At 39.2% G+C, this 18,306-nt stretch overlaps 1 protein-coding gene across 2 annotated transcripts in view; it reads right to left on the bottom strand.

Moving 5' to 3' along the window:
• Nucleotides 1-212: 212 nt before the first annotated feature.
• The window catches only part of plppr5b (phospholipid phosphatase related 5b), an 89,365-nt gene continuing 71,271 nt past the window's right edge, over nt 213-18,306 (bottom strand). For both annotated transcript variants that reach the window (XM_046371588.1, XM_046371587.1), the window contains 3 exons: nt 11,345-11,521; nt 8,467-8,601; nt 213-985 (listed from right to left, as the gene is read on the bottom strand). In XM_046371588.1, the coding sequence (XP_046227544.1) occupies nt 956-985; nt 8,467-8,601; nt 11,345-11,521 (342 nt within the window). In that variant the 3' untranslated portion in view covers nt 213-955. The remainder of the gene's footprint in view (nt 986-8,466; nt 8,602-11,344; nt 11,522-18,306) is intronic.

Here is an 18,306-nt window from a genome sequence, read left to right on the forward strand (position 1 = left end):
GGCCCTTCTATGTGGAGTTTGCATGTTCTCCCTGTGCCTGCGTGGGTTTTCTCCGGCTTCCTTAATTGGCTACTCTACATTGCCCCTAGGTGTGAGTGTGTTGCGTGAATGGTTGTCTTTGTGTGTTGGCCCTGCGATTGACTGGCGACCAGTCCAGGGTGTACCCCGCCCCTTGCCAGTAGTCAGCTAGGATAGGCTCCAGCCCCCCGTGAACCTGACGGATAAGCGGTATAGAAAATGGATGGATGGATGTTCAGTGTGTAATAGATTTTTTTTAAGTTCTACCTTTCATTTAAATCCAAAATTCCACCTTAATTAGTTAGATAAATATGGGCCCAGCAACACATTCTGATATTCACAGCGGTCCTCTCGGTGTTATAAATATGATGTGATAAATCTGAAAGGTGGAAATGAACTTTAACCACATAACAGGAGAGGTTTTTCATCTTTCTGTCTGTTTGGATGCTGTCATTTAACTTACTGACAGGTCACTTTTCCCCACAGCCATCTTATTGGAACAATGTTGCTTCACACAAAACACAACCAAACCACGTGAAAACATCTGACCTAGGCAGAGTTGATATGGCGCAGTCCAGGTCTTCACTTGTTCTTCTTATAACCCACAGTGTGGAACAAGTCCACCCAGGGGTTTGCCAAACAGCAAGCTTCATTTGGGAGGTGAGAATCTAACAGGAATTCAGAATAAGTGCATAGGTGGAGAAAGCAGAAGCAGCCTGTCCTGTTGAGTTACTGACAACACTTTCTTTTTTTGTTTTCTCTTGAATAGGAGAAGCTGCAAATGACAACATGGGCCTGGTAAAGACAACATAGAACAACATACCGCACACCAGACACACACACACACAAAAGGGATTTAGCACTGCGCTCCAGTTAATTGGATTGGACGGTGAAGAGTGTGGATGTCCAATGGGTTTGCCACACGGCCGACTCCACGTCATGTGACCTCAGCGAAGGCGATGTGATTCTGCAAAGAAGAAGGAAAAATGAAGAGAAAATCAGGAAAGTGGAAAGGTTGGTCTATAAGGACCCTTTCATTTGGACTGAACCCTAAAAAGTTATTGAAAGTTTTTTAGCTTTTCTAAAAATTCCAGCCATCGTATGATATTGATTTAAGCCACAAATATATTTGTGAAGAAAGGCTCCTAAAAAGAATTTGAGTTAGTTTTAACAGCAGAAAAAACAAAATAAATAAATAAACCCCACAAAATCACCACACACAAGAAAGAGAGGTTTAAAGGAAAATTCCATGATATTTCAGCCTGGTGTATTTGTACCTGGAAAGCTAGACTTGTGTGCAGCTCGCACCAATATGTATTGTTCTCATGTCCTCAAATCTCTACAATCAAAGTGGCAAGTAAAATAGAATAGCCTATAGAGTCACGCTGGCCACATTTATGTAAACTGAATTTATCATTAAGCTAAGACCCGCAATAATCCAAAACACACCATCATCATGCTCCAATCATTCATCCATTCATCATCCAATCAAGGATATCCTGAACAAAGCAACAGCAAAGCTAAATGCTAGTAAAAGAAGCAGTAGATGGTTGTTCATGGACACAAGAAGCTTTGATTTTTCTAATCCAATCTCGGAGTGTGTTCTGCTGTGGAGTGAGAGTTTGAGGAGGTGGCGGGTAGAGAATGCAAACCTGAAGTGTGTGTCCTTTGTCTCTGCTTTCTAAAGTAGCGACACAGGAAAAACTGAAGCTGTCCTGTTTTCTGTCCTGTCACAGAAAACAACTGTGGTTTAGGGTTTGACAAATGGTCAACAGTTGGGTGTACAGCACATGTGGCCTTAACACTGAAGTCCACGGTTTACATCCTCTCTCCAACCAACAGTCAATGTTGGTTTCACCACGAATTTGATCGTTTTCTAACCACAGCTTAGCCAGAGAGGCAGATAAATCATTTCGGAGGCACTGACTTGCAGTATTTTCTTGTTTGATATACTGTTTGTGGGTATATTAAATATCACTAACAGTATGGGGGCAGTCGTGGCCTAGAGGTTGGAGAAGCGGCTTGTGATCCGAAGGTCACTGGTTCGATTTCCCCACCGGACGGGCAGGAAAAATTTGAGTGTGGTGGAGTGATAATGTCCCCACCCCCCATTAGCCGGCTGATGTGCCCTTGAGCAAGGTACTTAAACCCCAATATGCTCCCCGGGTGCTTGATGCAGCCCACTGCTCCTGTGTGTTTCACTGCATGTGTGTGTGTGTTTGGGTTAAATGCAGAGAAGTAAATCCCCAGCTTGGGATTAATAAAATAATTTAAAAAACAAACAAAAAAATAGGTAGGAACTCTCGCTTAAGGGACGTGCTGTTGGGGGGACAAGCGCACAGTACATAAACACTGCATTGTTGTATTATTGAAATGTCTGGCTGTGTAGAGATTTATGGACGGACGGCTAACTGCTGGCAAAAATGTTACTGAATGTGATTAAGGGTTTCAAATAAGTCTTATGGACAATATATTTACACATAACATTTAATCTTATAGATTAAATTGTGCTCAATTCTGACTGTTGTCTTAGTGGATTCTTACTGTAAGACTAATTGAAAAGTTGGAAGTTTAAAGTTTAAACTCCCCATTAAATGTAGGGAAATAAGTCTGCTTGGAGGATGCATTCCACACAAGTGCACACGTGTTCTGTAGCTATGTTTAGCGCAGGCTCACAAAAAAATTGGAGGTGTTTTCGCACACTTACACCTTCTGCTAATTGACACCACTGTAACCCTCACATGCTTAAGGATGTGGGAATCATAATTTTGGCTTCAGGGAAACGGTGTACTTTCTGCCTGTGTCTAAATTCATTGGGTTTGTTGAAATACTAGAGTACATCTGCAACTTTCTGAATTATTGACAAATCAACTTGCTATTATTACTATGGATTTTATTATTGGCAGGAAGCATTGTTCTAATTCTAGTTCTAAGTCTGTTTTGATTATTATCACCCTTTAATTGACATCAGTAATTAACTGTACAACTACTCAAACTTTGTTTAGCAAATTTCTCCATCTGCATGGGGGTGTCCCTAGATTACACATTACAAATATTTTTCTCAGTTTCTCAGTTCTCAGTCAGGACTGCCTGAAATAATGCTAACCCTAAAAACGTTCATGTTTTAACAGCTTTTCAGTCACACTGATAAACATTACAAACAAATTTGTCAGTCTGAAGTCACTTCTTCAATTTGCAAAAAGAACAGCTGCAACTTTGGACTGACTTTGTTCCAGCGCTGGTACAAAAACAAGATTTGAAACTGGTCTCAGTGAACTTTGAATAGTACATTCATCCAGCTCATCATTTAAAGTCAAGACTTTAAGTTCAAAGAACGCGTGTTCACAATTGCTGAAGTGGTCTGAAAGTAAAAAAAAAACAGACATTAACAGACAACAGACAAGTTAAATTAACTTGTAATAAATGAAACTTGCACATTTATGCTATGTTAATGAGAAAAGATAAGTTATATCCACTAAATTCCTTTTATTTCTATTCTTACTATATGTATGTGCTCTCTCAGTCCTTTGACACAAACATCACGTTAGCTGGAAGATGTAAGATGTTCTGAAATGTTATACTCCGTATAACCGATGGCGGGTTGTGTTAATCCCATCCAGCAGATTGCAGAGATTACCAGTTCAAGCCGATGATTTGTCTCTCTTTCCTTCCTTTAGAGTTTTCATTTAACTAAGATGAGGTGTGATTTTAACATTTATACTGGAGGAAATATCTCCTATATGTGGACGTTTTCTTCTGTTGTGTTCCTGATAAAATAAGTGATAATTCACCATCCACAATGAGAAAGTGACATTTCCTTATGGGTGTTTAATCAAAGCCAACAAGTATTCTGTTCATTTTTCTACAAAGCACATATTTGATGCCACAATCTGATAAAATAGTTGTCACTTTCATTTTATATGTGGGGGAAATCACATTCTGACAGTAATAAATGTATAGGTATGGTATCTTCCAGCCAGGTCACTCCAGATCACTCCACCCCACAAAGAAAAAAACAAAATAAAAGCATTATATTCATTTTTTGCTGCTCAAAGGTTGCTTCCTGTCTTGGCATTTTGTTCACTGTGGCTTGTTTAGCTTCCAGGCATCTTCAGGCTTAGCTATTTTTAGAGCAGGCAATTTTCCGCCAAGCCGTCGTATCTGAGGTGAGAGCGTGAGATTCTCTGCTCTTTGTCAGACGACCGAGCGCAGGCTTTCTCAGCAGGGTGTTGTGAATTGAGTTATCAGATAAGAGATTTTCAGTGTTTCACATTACGTAATGTGTGTCTTGTAAGAGGACGTTAAAAGAAAACACAGCAGGCTAGAATAAATATAAACATGCTGCCTTAATCCGGCATGGATTCTGAAGATGTAAAAACAGAGATTTCACTCAGATGCAAAGACAAAGAAGGGAAAAAAAACACTTCAACCACAAATGCCAAATAATCTGGACATCTTTACATTTGACTCAGTGAGCCTTATCCTCCCTTGGCTTCATTGAAAGGAAACACACTGGTTGGTCATTGTGGAACAAGATGGCTACCATCAGTTGGCCAAAGGATCAGCATCTGACTGGTATACATAGATCTGCGCTAGGGTAATTAATTGAAAATGCTGTATAGTAAGTAATAGCTGAGATCTGGGAACACGCCATGGCTAATAACAGATCAGAGAGGGCAAAAAACATTGTAAGTGTAGACAAACCAGATATTTACCTCAGATTACCAATTTATCTAATGTCAAACACTAGAAATGTGGTATAAACCTTTGTTGTATTGGAAATTCAAACCAAGGTTTATCGATTGATACAGACCCAAAAAGTGTTAAGAAACGGTTAGTTCTTGTCTGTGCTGATTAAAGTGATATCATTTATATGCATGTTCCACCATGTACACTGTTTAGATGTTTAAATTCATATGAGGTAACAGCTTCAGGACATGACATGAGTCCTGTCACTTTTATATATTCATAAAAGCAGAAGAAAACTTACATCTTTGTAGCAAACCCACTCTTCCTCTCCCTGTAATGGTTAGATCTAACCCAACATTTATCCCAAATTCTTTTTTAAAGTATTTAGGGCATTTTTATAGCCCTGTTAGAACAGGGGTCACAACCACAGTCCCCATCCAGACTTGAACTGGGGACACTGTATTCATGGCCCCTTCCATTTTGACTTAGTCAGATTGATTTACTACCAGTTTGATCACCTTTTTTCATCTTTTTACTATTTATAATTCTTATCTTTTATGGTTCTGTATGTCTGTCTTACTGTTTATACTATGATAGAAAAATGAATGGATGAAAATTGTGAACACCTAAAGTAAGTAAAGGATGTCAAGTGGGTCATAATTTCACTTTTTGCCTGGTGTAGGTCTGTTTACAATCACTCTGATCATCTGACTTTTTAAATGTGTTTCCTCTTTGGTTCCTTTTAGTCATGTCACCATATTCCCAGATATCACCAATTATCTTGATAAAACAAACGTTTTATGTTCAAGTAAGTATTCACCTCAGCTGATGAACTGATGAATACCACGCTCTAAGTAAAATCAGAACTGATGGCTAAATTGACAAAAATAAGCTAGTATACCCAAGTCATTATAAACCAGATTTATCCTTATGTGCAATGACAAATTGTTTTACATGTGAAGCCACTGGCTGATGTTGTGTTCTGCAACCAGCAATTCATGTCTCAGCCTGTCACAAAATGCATGCATAGAGTATTTATTACTTCAAATGCATGTTTTAACACGCCCATATGAATTAATACTTCGAATATGCTAGTATTTTCTAAATATGTTGAAAGCAGATCTCATAAAATACATGACTATTTTTTTAATCATATACATTTTCAACACTAAAACTACCACTGTGCATGTTGTTGAAGTTATTGTTCACTAATTCTTTGATAGTGTTGTCATTTTTAAAATGTAAACACTCACAGTCTGGATTTTATTTGCGAATGCCTGGTAATAGTTCTTGTAGAATAAAGCTTTTCAAGGATCTTAGACTGAACACTTCTTGCGTGTGTATTATCTTCTGCCAAGTGATACTTAATCCTGCGTGTTTGTGTTCTAACACAATAAGACAACATCGCCCTAAGCCCCTCTAATAACAGCATATGTCTCAGAAGGATGCACTCCAGGGAAAAGAACAGCTACATCTCTTTCATTCTATCCTGTACTGTTTAGTGATTAGTTTGACTGCGATTTAAAACGCAACTACAACAAATATTTCTTATCAAGCGTCCTTGTTGTCAACATCACACATATGTTACGACGAACATAAGATCGTAACGTCACTTGGAATACCTTCTCCATTCAAACACAGTCTATTCTAAGCTTGACTGAATTTTGGTTTTCACACACTTGAAACAACAGTCTTGCAACTTTAAATTAAAAAGACTAATTTATAGAGTATGGTCTAAATAATTTAAAAATTAATTGAAAAGGGGAAAGATTACATTTGTTTTGCAGGTGGAAAGACAACAGCATCAGTCGTTTGCTTATAGTCCTAAATATGGCCTGAATCCAGGCTGGTCTTATTAGCGATGCATGAAATACCGCAATTCTGTCTCGTCCTAGGCATCTCATCCTTTAATGTCTGAATGAGGCCAACCTAGCTTTAATCATCTCTGATGTCTGCATGACATGAACAGATTTGCTGCTCAACCCAATGTAGTAACCATAGCAACAGGAGATGGAGGAGATGGTTGTTGGGTCACAACCTTCACCCAGGAGATGGAGGTTTGCATCCCACGTGAAACCAAACAATATTGACCTTTTCCTAAACCTAACTACATAATTTTTGTGCCTAAACTGAATATGAGTATGAGAAGCCATCTTTGGGTGGCTTTGGGTCAACAAAGTAAGTGCCTGAATTATGATTGTATCCTACAGTTTCTTCACTTCAGTATCAGACCAAAGACAGGACAGAAGCATGACCAGGTCTGCAGAACAATATCAGCCAGTCGTATCAGTCTAATTCAAATGTGGAATTGAAAAGAAAGGGACAGTTAAGATGTGTCCAGAGATTTGGCAGCATTTGGGTTTAAACCAATTCATAGTTTGTTGCCTTTTGCTTCTGAGATGCTGGAGCCAGCTGAGACCCTGCAGCCAGTGCAGGAAAGCCAGGAGTCGCTCCTTGATGTAGCAAGATTCTTCATCTTCATCATCTGTCTCCTACAGCAGGAGCAGGATGTAGGGGTGCCATTAAAATTTAGACACCGCTAACTGTACACTATATTGGGACTAATGGGAGGTATTGTATCAAAAAAAGTAAAGATGACTGTGCACTGTGGTAAGAGTAAGTTAGTAAGCAAATGCTAACTATAACAAACATATTATCTTGCAGTTTATCCACGAGTGAGTCTGATGTTCAGTATCAGTGAGACCAATAGTTTCTCATTATATATCTGGGCAAGATTTTTTTTTTTTTTTTTTGAAAGAGCTGTCCTATTGGTTAGTCCTTGTCAGTCATCAATGATAAGATTCTTAAGTTGTCAACTATTGTTTTCATAGGTAACCTTGTAATATAACATTTCAAAACTTGTTTCAAGGTTCCTCGTTTATTCGTTTATTCCTCGTTTCAAGGTTTCAGAACATTTTTTGCAAAGACGCACACAGCAGTTTTCAGATCTCATATTACAAGGTTTCAAAAGCTTTTTGCAAACTAATGTGGTGGGACAACAATGCCATATTTGAAACTCGTAACATTTGAAAATGTATACTTAAAAACAGCAAGGGTGCAACAAGAGGTTTGAATCTCTGGAAATGTGAAGCTGAAACTCTGTAATATGCATGTTGCACTTATGAAAAATAAAAATTCAAGTACAAAATTATACTTGCAGAGATTCAAACTTTTTTTTTCAGACTTTCAAAATACTTCTCAAGGTTTCAAAACTTATTTTCAGACTTGCAAAACTTTATTACAGGTTTTAAATTTTCAAACACTGACTTTCAAGGTTTCAAAACGTTTTCTTTCAGTTTCAGATTATGGCAGGATTCTAATCCCATAATCTTCCCCTTAGTTTAGTATATGAAATGGTTTAGACCACTAAGCAGAATGCATGGGGGGCAGGCATAAATAAATCCTTAAAAAGGTGATGTATATTTATTTAAAAGTAATTTATTTGGAGAGACATGTTGAGAGAGGGGTGTTTTTTTTTCTTGAATTTCCCTTGGGATCAATAAAGTATCTATCTATCTAGCTATCTATCCATTTATTTTATTTTATTTCAACCTGGACCAGGTGAATATTAGTAAGGCTATCAGCTATCATTAGCTTCAAATAATTACCATTATTAGTGTTTTGAGTGCTCAAAGAAACATATTGGGTTAAAGCTGAAGCACTGTATGAGTTTACTTTAGAGGTGATACTGAGACTTTATTCAGGGCATACAAAGGTGTGTGTTCAGAGTACAGCTGTGTTGTGTTGTGTTGCACTGACCTGTGAAGCTATATACTTCTCCAGAGGACTCTCCATTCGGCCCATGTTCAGCATGGCTGTGTTGGGCCGCTGCTCCGCTGGTGACTCCTCGCTCAGTAGTAACTTGCCTTTGAAGTTATGAACCACACACACTACCTACAAGACACACACATACACACACGCAGCAAATTTGATAAACACAAGTGGACAAGTGGACACACACACACCAACATACAGAAGTCTCCCATCAGAGGACACAGATAGAGATTCCTGAGTGCTTGGCTGGATTAAGAGAGTAACCCAAGTATGTAGGTCACATATGTGTGTATTGACTTTTTCCTCGGGGTACTACTGTAGCTATGATGGATGTGGGTGTTGCATGAGCTCCACTAATAAGGAGCAAAACGTAGCTTTGAGGCTCAGAGTGAAAATAACCAATTTCAAGTTAGCTGAGCAGGGCCGGAGCAGAACTCCTGCAGTTCAATATATCCTACAGAGCAGTGCAACCAGGGAACCTTTTATGGAGGCACATGACACTCACTCGCAAACGTGAAAAAAGTCATTGCCCACAAACAGCTAATTCTTAGGTTTCGTCCTGTGAGCCAAAGGCAAAACAAGGAGTCACACACCGAGTGAACTGGGATGGGAGCTTGATGCCATTCCTTTTCAAGCAGTATTTGCAACAAAGAGAAACAGTTATAGATTTTTGTGTTACATGGACGTTTTACCTTGCAGGAAGTGAGCACAAAATCTAAACATTTGAAATATGGCAAACGTGCTATCAAACAGTTACTCACACATTCAGCAGTCACAGAGCATACATCATGCAACATTATAACTGCATCAACTAAAGCGTGATAGTAACAAATTTATAATTCTGTCATTTCAGAATGCAAAGCTCAAATCCAACACCAGAGTTGCCACAGCATTTCCTGAACAAAGCTCTTCGGCTCAGTTAGTTTTATATGCAGTTCCAGTCAGAGAAATTTACATTTCACCTTCAAAGGTCCTGTGCTGTTCAAAACTTTACATCAGTCATGAATCCATAACATTTTGTATTTCGCAATTCTGTCCTTTTAAGGCACACAGAAAGAAAGAAGTACCCTGTGGATTTGACCGGCGGCCGACAGGTTGCTGACTTTTAGGTCATCACATATCTGCAAAAGACTTCCATCAATAAAACTCTGTGTGGTTTTATGTAGTAGTCTGTTTTGATTGCACTGGTGCATTTGGGATGAGAGATTGACTGCTGTGCTGAGCCTCACGTCAGTAAAGTTTTGAGTGAGTTTTGAAAAAGTGAACTTTTTAGAGAAATGTGAGTTAGCAATTGTAAAAATGTGATGCAGTGTTGCAAAGTAACGTCAATAATGTTTCATTTGGTGATACTATACAATGAATCTAATAATCACAATACAATAAAACCACATTTTACAAAGATAAAAGATACCATCAGACAAACCTAATAACACATCATGTCAGTAGACTTAAGTTTTAAAGGAAAGAAAGACCCAAGTAACACCAGCTTGGATATTGATAGCTGTTGATATATGACATATAAGCTTTAAATTCCTAACTGGTTCCTAAATGTTGTTTTGTATCCCCATGCTAATCTGTGTGAGCACCTATTTTATGTTTTCATTTTTTCCAAAATTAGAAGCCCAAATGTATGACTTCCAATTCAATTTATTTATATAGCACCTTATACAATCAAAATTGTCTCTAGATGCTTTACAGAAACCCAGAGCCTGAACCCCCGAGCAAGGAGACAGTGGCAAGGAAAAACTCCCTTTTAACAGGAAGAAACCTTGAGCAGGACCCGGCTTGCAAGGGAGAACTATCCTGCTGATAGTCAGCAAGACTATCCCAAGACTGTTATGCACTACAACAAGCTTTAATGCTCCCAATGTATCAGTCGTCCCTTGTAGAGACAATTCAAATACATAAAATGTCCCTGCAAAGCCAGGAGTGAGCCAGTCTGTTCGCTGATTCACTGTGCTCTGTGATAATGGGCGTTTTTTGTTAGAGGAGAGGAGAGGGAGTGAGACAAAAGGAAGAGAGCGAATAAATATGACACAAAAACAGAAAGATGTGTTGTTTTGTGGTTTTCCTTTCTCCATCCATCACTAATGGCACCGTAGTTTATTTTAACCAGAGCCAGTATTGATGGAGTGTGAAGAGGCTGAGTAAGGTCTTATAACTGACCCTCCAGGCACTCTAGTCACAGCAAAGAATGTACCGGCCTTTCTCATTCGAATGCAACGGAAACAGAAAGGATAGGAAAGGCTAAAAAACAGAGAGGAGAGCTTATCTTTCTAGCTGCTGCTAGGAAACGAAATGCTCTGTCTTGGGCCCACTCATCGTCACTGTATTTCATGACAGCGTGCAGCACATATGCGAGAGAAAGACTGGATGTATAGTCTTTCACAAAGGAAAACAGGAAAAAATAAAGAGCATGTGTAGCCATACAACCAAAACAGACTGACGCATCATGGTGCTGTGTAAAATTACTTTGAATCCAACCATTGGATGGATTGCAGCGACACTGGGTTCAAACATTTGAGTTCTGTGCATGATGGATTTTAATCACGTTGATCATCCTCTTGTATCATCATCAGGACAAATTTTGTAAGATGCCCAATTTATTGTTTTATTATCAAACGTCTGCAGTGACATTCCCAACAGCCCTAGCGGTACTTTGAGTTCAGAGCTAATTAGCAGAAGTTAGTATGCTATATTGAAATAAGTATTATACCTACTGTTTATGTTAGCATTGTCACTTTGAGCACAGGATATGCAGTACATGAAAGTGAAATCCTATAACACACTCCATATCTCTCAATTCCTCAGTCCTACACAAACATATAGCATCACACATGGTCTTTGTGGGTGTGTCTCTCACCAGGAAGGTGGCGATGGCAGTGCCGATGATAAAGCCGGCGATGACGTCCGACCAGTGGTTGCGATATTCGGCCACACGGTTCAGACCAGTGAGAAACGCCAGGCACATGAGCCCGAGAGAGAGCACCGGCTTGGCTAGACGAGTGCTCTTGGCCTGCACCGTGCACGTCACATACATCTGCCAGAGAAGAAGACATGCTGAAATTAGTTCATCTGAACATCCAGTAAAATCACTATTTCAGTCAGTTTTTTTCTAGATCAGAAACATTGGAAAACTCACCCCTCTGATGCAAAAAGATTCAAATTGTTGAGCTAAAGCTGTTCCAGAACCCTTACAGTAAAACCACACTCACAGTACATCCCACATTACAGCAGTTTTATTCTCCATATTAACTTGACTGCAGCAATAAAATATACCAAACGTGGAAAATGGATTATCTCGAGATAATGCAGTTTGTTTTAACATGACAGCAAGACGGTCAAAAGAAAAGGGTTGTTTCCTTTTTTTTACTTTTAATGTTTATCAGAGATCAGTGCCAGTTCTACTGTTATTATAACATTCAAACACCCACCAGTGTGGATAGATTCCTTTGCCAAAGATGATTCTTTTGGTTATAGCCTACTAGACAGCAACATGGATTTTTTTGTTGACTGCTCCATCCTATTTAGAACGGACCAATAAGGAATTTTCAGCTGCTTACCCGATTTATTAAATTTATTAAGTCACAGCGTATAGCATAACTAATAAGTGTCTCTCTTTAAAAAGTCCTGGGGAAACAAGCACCACATAATACTATTGTTACACCTATCCTGCGCAGTAATTCATCATAATATAAATACCCTCATATCAAATCACTAGGAAAAGGATTTTTACAGCAAATGCCAAATGTTCATCAGGAGTTCATATGATTTGCTTTGAAACGGCCAAACTGACCCACAGAACAGTGTGTGCACATCATGGTCCACTCTTAGGAATCTCGAACATCAACTTACAGTGTGTTGTCATCATGAGAAAACAAGCTTTGTTATCTTGAAATAACACAATAATTAACTTTCTTCTGATCTTTAGATAATGATATTAAGAAAATAATTGGACATGTGGCTGTTCTCGGTTTACATGTCGTACAATATGAAGGCAATGACCCATTCTGTCTACGGGGAGGCTTTAGGCTTTTTTAAAGTTACTATTTTAGTTTTCATGGCCTGCAAACTCTGCTTCCCGTCAAGCACATTTCAGGCAGAAGTAGGGTTGATGGTGTATAAGGTTTTGCATACAAAGGTTAAACTTTGAGCGTTAAAATTCATATTGAAGTAGTGAAGGTGAGTAGAGCTTATTGGTTTGACAGCTCATGTAAAAATGTGGGATGTTGTGCTCACAGAAGCTATGGCAGTCTCTAAATGCCTGTAGAATGTAAAGACTGTCATGTGATGTCAGGAACTAAAAACTTTTTTCCACACTCAAAATGTTCTCAAAAGCTTGAAATATACTTTATTTTATTTGGACTTTTTTTTCAAATATTCTGAAATTTTCTTCCTGTGCTCCTAATGTTTTATTAAAATGTCTGTGTTAAAATGCCACCAGACAGCTGTGACTGTGTGTAAATATGAGCTGATATGTTAAGTCTTTCCTGAGGGCATCTTTCTATTTTCTCCCATGTATTTAGAGAAGTGCTGGCAGATCTGTCACTGCAACTACAGGATGAGGAAAATAAAAAAATAAAAAAAATTGCAGAGTGTGAAAAAAACAAGGAGAAACAAGCAGATGGAGAGTAATAGACAGAAAACAGAGGAGGGAGGAATGAGAGAAAAGAAGAAGGAGAGGATGATACCCAGAGGGAGAAAGACACAGGAAGAGGAGAGAAGGTGACAAGCACAGAGAGGAGAGGAGGGGAGGGGAGAGGAGAGGAGAGGAGAGGAGGGGAGGGGAGGGGAGAGGAGAGGAGAGGAGAGGAGAGGAGGGGAGGGGAGGGGAGAGGAGGGGAGGATGAGATGCCAGATGATGTGAGGAATAAAAGGGCAAAATAGAGTAAAGAAGAGACAGCAGGAGACAAGCCCTTATGTACTCTTATGTTTTCTGTGGGATTCTACTTTTGTACAGTAAATCTTCTATATGCTTTTGTCACCATAAGTAGGAAACTCTTTTAATTTATGTATCTGCAAAGTGTATCTGTAAAACATTTACCAATAACATGTTTCAATTGTTTACATGATATCAGCTTGGTAACAGACACAAGATGTGTGTGGATGCATATTCCTGTAATTGTGGGGACAAAAAATAATCAGTTTTTTTTATGTTACAAAATGCAAGTCCCCACAACATAAATCATTAAATATTAGGGTGAAGATTTAAAGTCAGGTTGAGGTCAGGCTTAGGTTAAAGTAAGGGTTAGGATTAGGATTAGGCAAGGAAGGGTTATTGTCATGGTTAGGTGGTGAATAAAATTAAGTTGTAAAAAAAAAATAAGAAAGGAATACTATATACTAACTACTAAGTATATATCAGGAGGTTTATTAATTAGTGTATAGTAATATATAGTAGAACAGTTTCATCCCGGAAACCTGTGATGTGCTTATCATGCATGTTGTGGCATAAAAACTGAAAAGTTTCACAGTAATGAAAATCAGCCTACTTGAATTAAAATCCAAATCTTTCATTGTGTGCAGGTTCCCTCTGCTTCTGTAGCTTTGTTGTTTTCTTTTAGTTTTACATGCTAATCTGTCACAACAGAAGATTGATTTTGATCATGAAGTCAGTATCCCAAACCTCTTCCAAGTACCTGTAATGTGACAGGTGAAATTGCAGTTTCATTTAACTTTTCTTGAAATCCTCAACATAAGTATGTGTTAATACTAAGACCATATAATGAAACCCGGGAGCGTCACACTCGCTCATGCTATGACCTCTTAAATCCTTTGACCAGTTATGTAACATCAGTGAAAGGTAGAGAAGAGCTGTTGGTACTTTTATCCAGAGATGTAACTCTGTCTGGCTGCTGAAATGTCACAAAAAGCCTGTAGGTGCGCCACAGAAAAATTACATTCATTTCTTTTACAGTGCAAATATATATTTTTATTGAATATGCGTATGTTATCAAACAGCTATAGATATGAGAGCCAGCATGACTATGTTATAACAATTACCCTCCACACTGCCTCCTGAACAACAACCATGTGGTGCTGTATGTGCACATTACTATCTAAATTGGCCTTATTTTAGTGCCATGATATGAAACTTGGAGAAAATGGAGGAAGGAGGCACACAGAGAGAAAGAGGGAGAAATAAACAAATATAGATCAGAGGAAACATGTCTATGTTTAGCTCTACTCACTAATCTGTTGTGTTGAGGCAGCAGACAGCCTCTAAGGGCCTAATTGTATTTTTCATTAGAGTGCGCAATCTTTCTCCAAGGCCAGATCAAATGTTTCCATTTCTCTCTCGGCAGTTCACTTCTTCTTCATCTCTTTTGGGTATCCAGGACATGAAAATCACGTTTTTCCACTTGCAGTGTGAAACGGCTATATCACAGAGTGGTTCCAGAGAGCGTCCTGCGAGGTTCAAGGTGAATGAGAGTGCACTGTTTACATTCTCATAAATCTTAATTAATCAGCACATCTTGCTGAAAGGAGCCATTTCTGTGGTAGCATTCCACATTTCCTTAATCCATCCTCGTTGTCTTTGTACTTCTTCTGTATCTTATCTCCTTCTGATACACCTTCTTATTAATGGTTGTCATTTGACTCTAAGTTGGTGGAGTGCAGCTCACAGTGAAATGTGCCCTGCCAAGCGCAGGACAGTCACGGGTGTGCTGAACACCCTGACCTGGTGTTCTGGCACATCTGAATATATTTTAATAAATTATGTTTATTAGAGGGCGGCACGGTGGTGCAGTGGTTAGCACTGTCGCCTCATAGCAAGAGGGTCCCAGGTTCGAATCCCGGTCTGGGCCCTTCTATGTGGAGTTTGCATGTTCTCCCTGTGCCTGCGTGGGTTTTCTCCAGGTACTCCGGCTTCCTCCCACAATACCAAAAACATGCACATTAGGTTAATTGGCTGCTCTACATTGCCCCTAGGTGTGAGTGTGAGAGTGTGTGGTTGTCTGTCTTTGTGTGTCGGCCCTGAGATTGACTGGTGACCAGTCCAGGGTGTACCCCGCCTCTCGCCCGTAGTCAGCTGGGATAGGCTCCAGCTCCCCCGCGACCCTGACGGATAAGCGGTATAGAAAATGGATGGATGGATGTGGAGTCTTTATCTCAGAGGAAATCATACTGCCACCATTAAGAGAATAAAAGTGTTCTAGAATTTTGCATGTTGTATTTGATTGTTTTTTTTTCTGAAATCAAACTTAGTTCAATTCAGTCACAGTTTTTCTGTTCTACATGCGTTAAAAAATGCTGACACTTGGGAACATTTTGCATCTTACGGGAACATCACCACCACAGAGGTCTCTGTAGCTGTTTTGCTGAAGCCCAGTGCTCACTGCACAAGGCAAAAACAAATAGAAGCTGTCTTCACATGACCGCTGAGAGAGTCATCGGAGTAAAGAAAGGCCTTCACTATAGACTACTAAATGCCTTTGATGAAAAATGCTCCTTAAAATCATTCATAAATGTTGCTCTGTCTTGGCTGTGTTAATACTATGATGCGAACCTGTGAGGAGAGTGGGGCTGAGCTGGCCCCCTCAGTCCTTCACTTGCCCACCTGATCCTTATCTGCAGTCAATCTCCTCATCAGTACCTGGGTCTCTTTAAGATCTCCATCTGCTTTCCACCATCGCCAGATTATGCCATCTCCGCAGTGGTACAGTCCAGGCTCTTGAAAGTTTTTTGCTTGTTCCTGTATGTGCTTGGATCTAACTGTTATTTTTTGTGTCCAGGTTTTCCTGCCTGCCTGCCTCTGCCTGCTCCGTCTCCAGAGTTGGATCTTTGTTTGTTTTTGTTTGTGGACTGAAGCTTTTCTCTTTCATTTAAGATTCAGATCATTGAGAATTTTGTAGTCTACAAGTTTTGTGGTTGTTGTGGACTGTGGTTGTTGTTGCAGACTGAATTTTGAAATAAAAGAGTCCATCTGCTTATTGGGAGTCCTCCTTTACATTAATCGTAACAGAACCAAGCTATATTTGGTGGAAAAATAGTGAAAATACAAACAAAACATGAACGAAGCAGGCAGGCAGGCTGTGTGAGACGCAGCTTGCCAGACTGACATTGCCACAATATGACTGCACATCGTCACAGTTTTGAACAGAGCCACAGCACCTCAATATATAAGGTCCCTGCTCTGTCGTCATGATTCATGTTACTTTGACAGCTGTTATTTGGACTGTGGTACGCATCTGTGTGTGTATCTGCATGTGTACATGGCTGTCCTTTACCAGGTCAAGGGGATTTCTACCTGCGTGTCATTGTGGCTTGTATGAGCTGTCATATATCAGTTTTATTCTTAGATGCACAGAAACACCTGCTAGTTGACCCTTCCGAAACCACCGACACACACACACACACACACACACACACACAATGTTTTTCATTAGGGCCTCATTTGACCTGAGACTCCTTAACAGCCTCTGCAAGCATTTCATAGCTGGGTGCACGTTCTAACTTATATTTCCCATTTAACGTCCGACATTAGCAGCTGTTGGCATGCTCACTATATCAGAGGCTTGTCAGCTAAATGGAGAGTGTGACATGAAAAATTTAACCTCTGGAGATGAGGCTGAGCTGCTCATCCTCCACTGTTTCAGACATCAATCTCTCTGTCTTGTCAAGATCAAATGGTGTCTTGTGGTATTACTGAGGAAGAGCTGCTCTGGCAGAGATACACAGACAGTGCACTGATCACAGGGTTGGTAGTTCCATCCCCACCTCCTCCTGTCCACATGTTGGAGCGAGAAAAGCACTGAACCCTAATTTGCTCCCAATTGTTATGCATGTGTGGTAGTTCACTGTCATTGTTGTGTCAGTGTATGCGTGCATGGTTAAGCGACCAAAACGCTGTTGCAGTTGGACCACATTATGTAAATGTTTCTATTTTCATAATGTATTTTTCCTAGTATGTGTGTGTGTGTGTGTATATATATATATATATATATGATAATGTTGTTATCCTTAATAAAGTAACTAGTGCTGCTAAGGATAGCAGTTGTCTTTTTCAGTCGTGCTGGCAAAAAAAAATTTTTGTTCCAATTCTTTTGGAAGCAATACAGATGGAGGCATTACGACCTTAAACTGCACTATGAATTTTAGCTATGATCATCAGTACTGAGTAACAATGTTTGGTTATATTTTCAGAACTGCATGCTGTGACTGGCTGGCACGTGTTTTCTCTCAGCAATGACCTCTGGGGCTGAAAAATAAAGCAAACAACAAAGGGTGAAAAACTGCAGTTTCTCCAATGGCCACTTGAGGCCACTTTAAATCCTGGTGCGAAAAAGGGATTTGGTGTCAGCAGTAAATATCCTCATTCATGACAACTGTACAGGAGTTAAGTCTTATATAGCTCACTAAACTCACTAAAATTATATTAAGGCTAAAACTTATGTATTATTAAGGGTGTGACTGCTTTTAATCATTATTATTATTACTATTAATATTATTATTGTTGTTGTTACATGATAAAAACAATACATGTAAAATTACAATATAGAACAATAATAATAAAAAAAAAACTACAATACATATAAAGCAAAAGAGGCCACATCAATTCAAATAAAACACCTTCACACCACTTTACATCTATTTAAAGATTTAAAATAGTAAAAAGGGATTAAAGTACCTACATTCACATCTCTCTGTCTATTAAGTTAGATTTTAATTGAGTAAAAGGGATCAGCTTGTCTAGATTCTGGACAGTGATCCTTCTGTGTGGTGCATAGTATTTAGAAGCCAGTTCCTCAGTTCCATCATTGACATTGTGATCCTCAAGACCACAACACCACCACTGGTGCAGTGTGATCTTGATTTACATTT

The sequence above is a fragment of the Scatophagus argus genome, chromosome 18 (genome assembly GCF_020382885.2).
Source record: "Scatophagus argus isolate fScaArg1 chromosome 18, fScaArg1.pri, whole genome shotgun sequence".
Lineage (NCBI taxonomy): Eukaryota > Metazoa > Chordata > Actinopteri > Scatophagidae > Scatophagus > Scatophagus argus.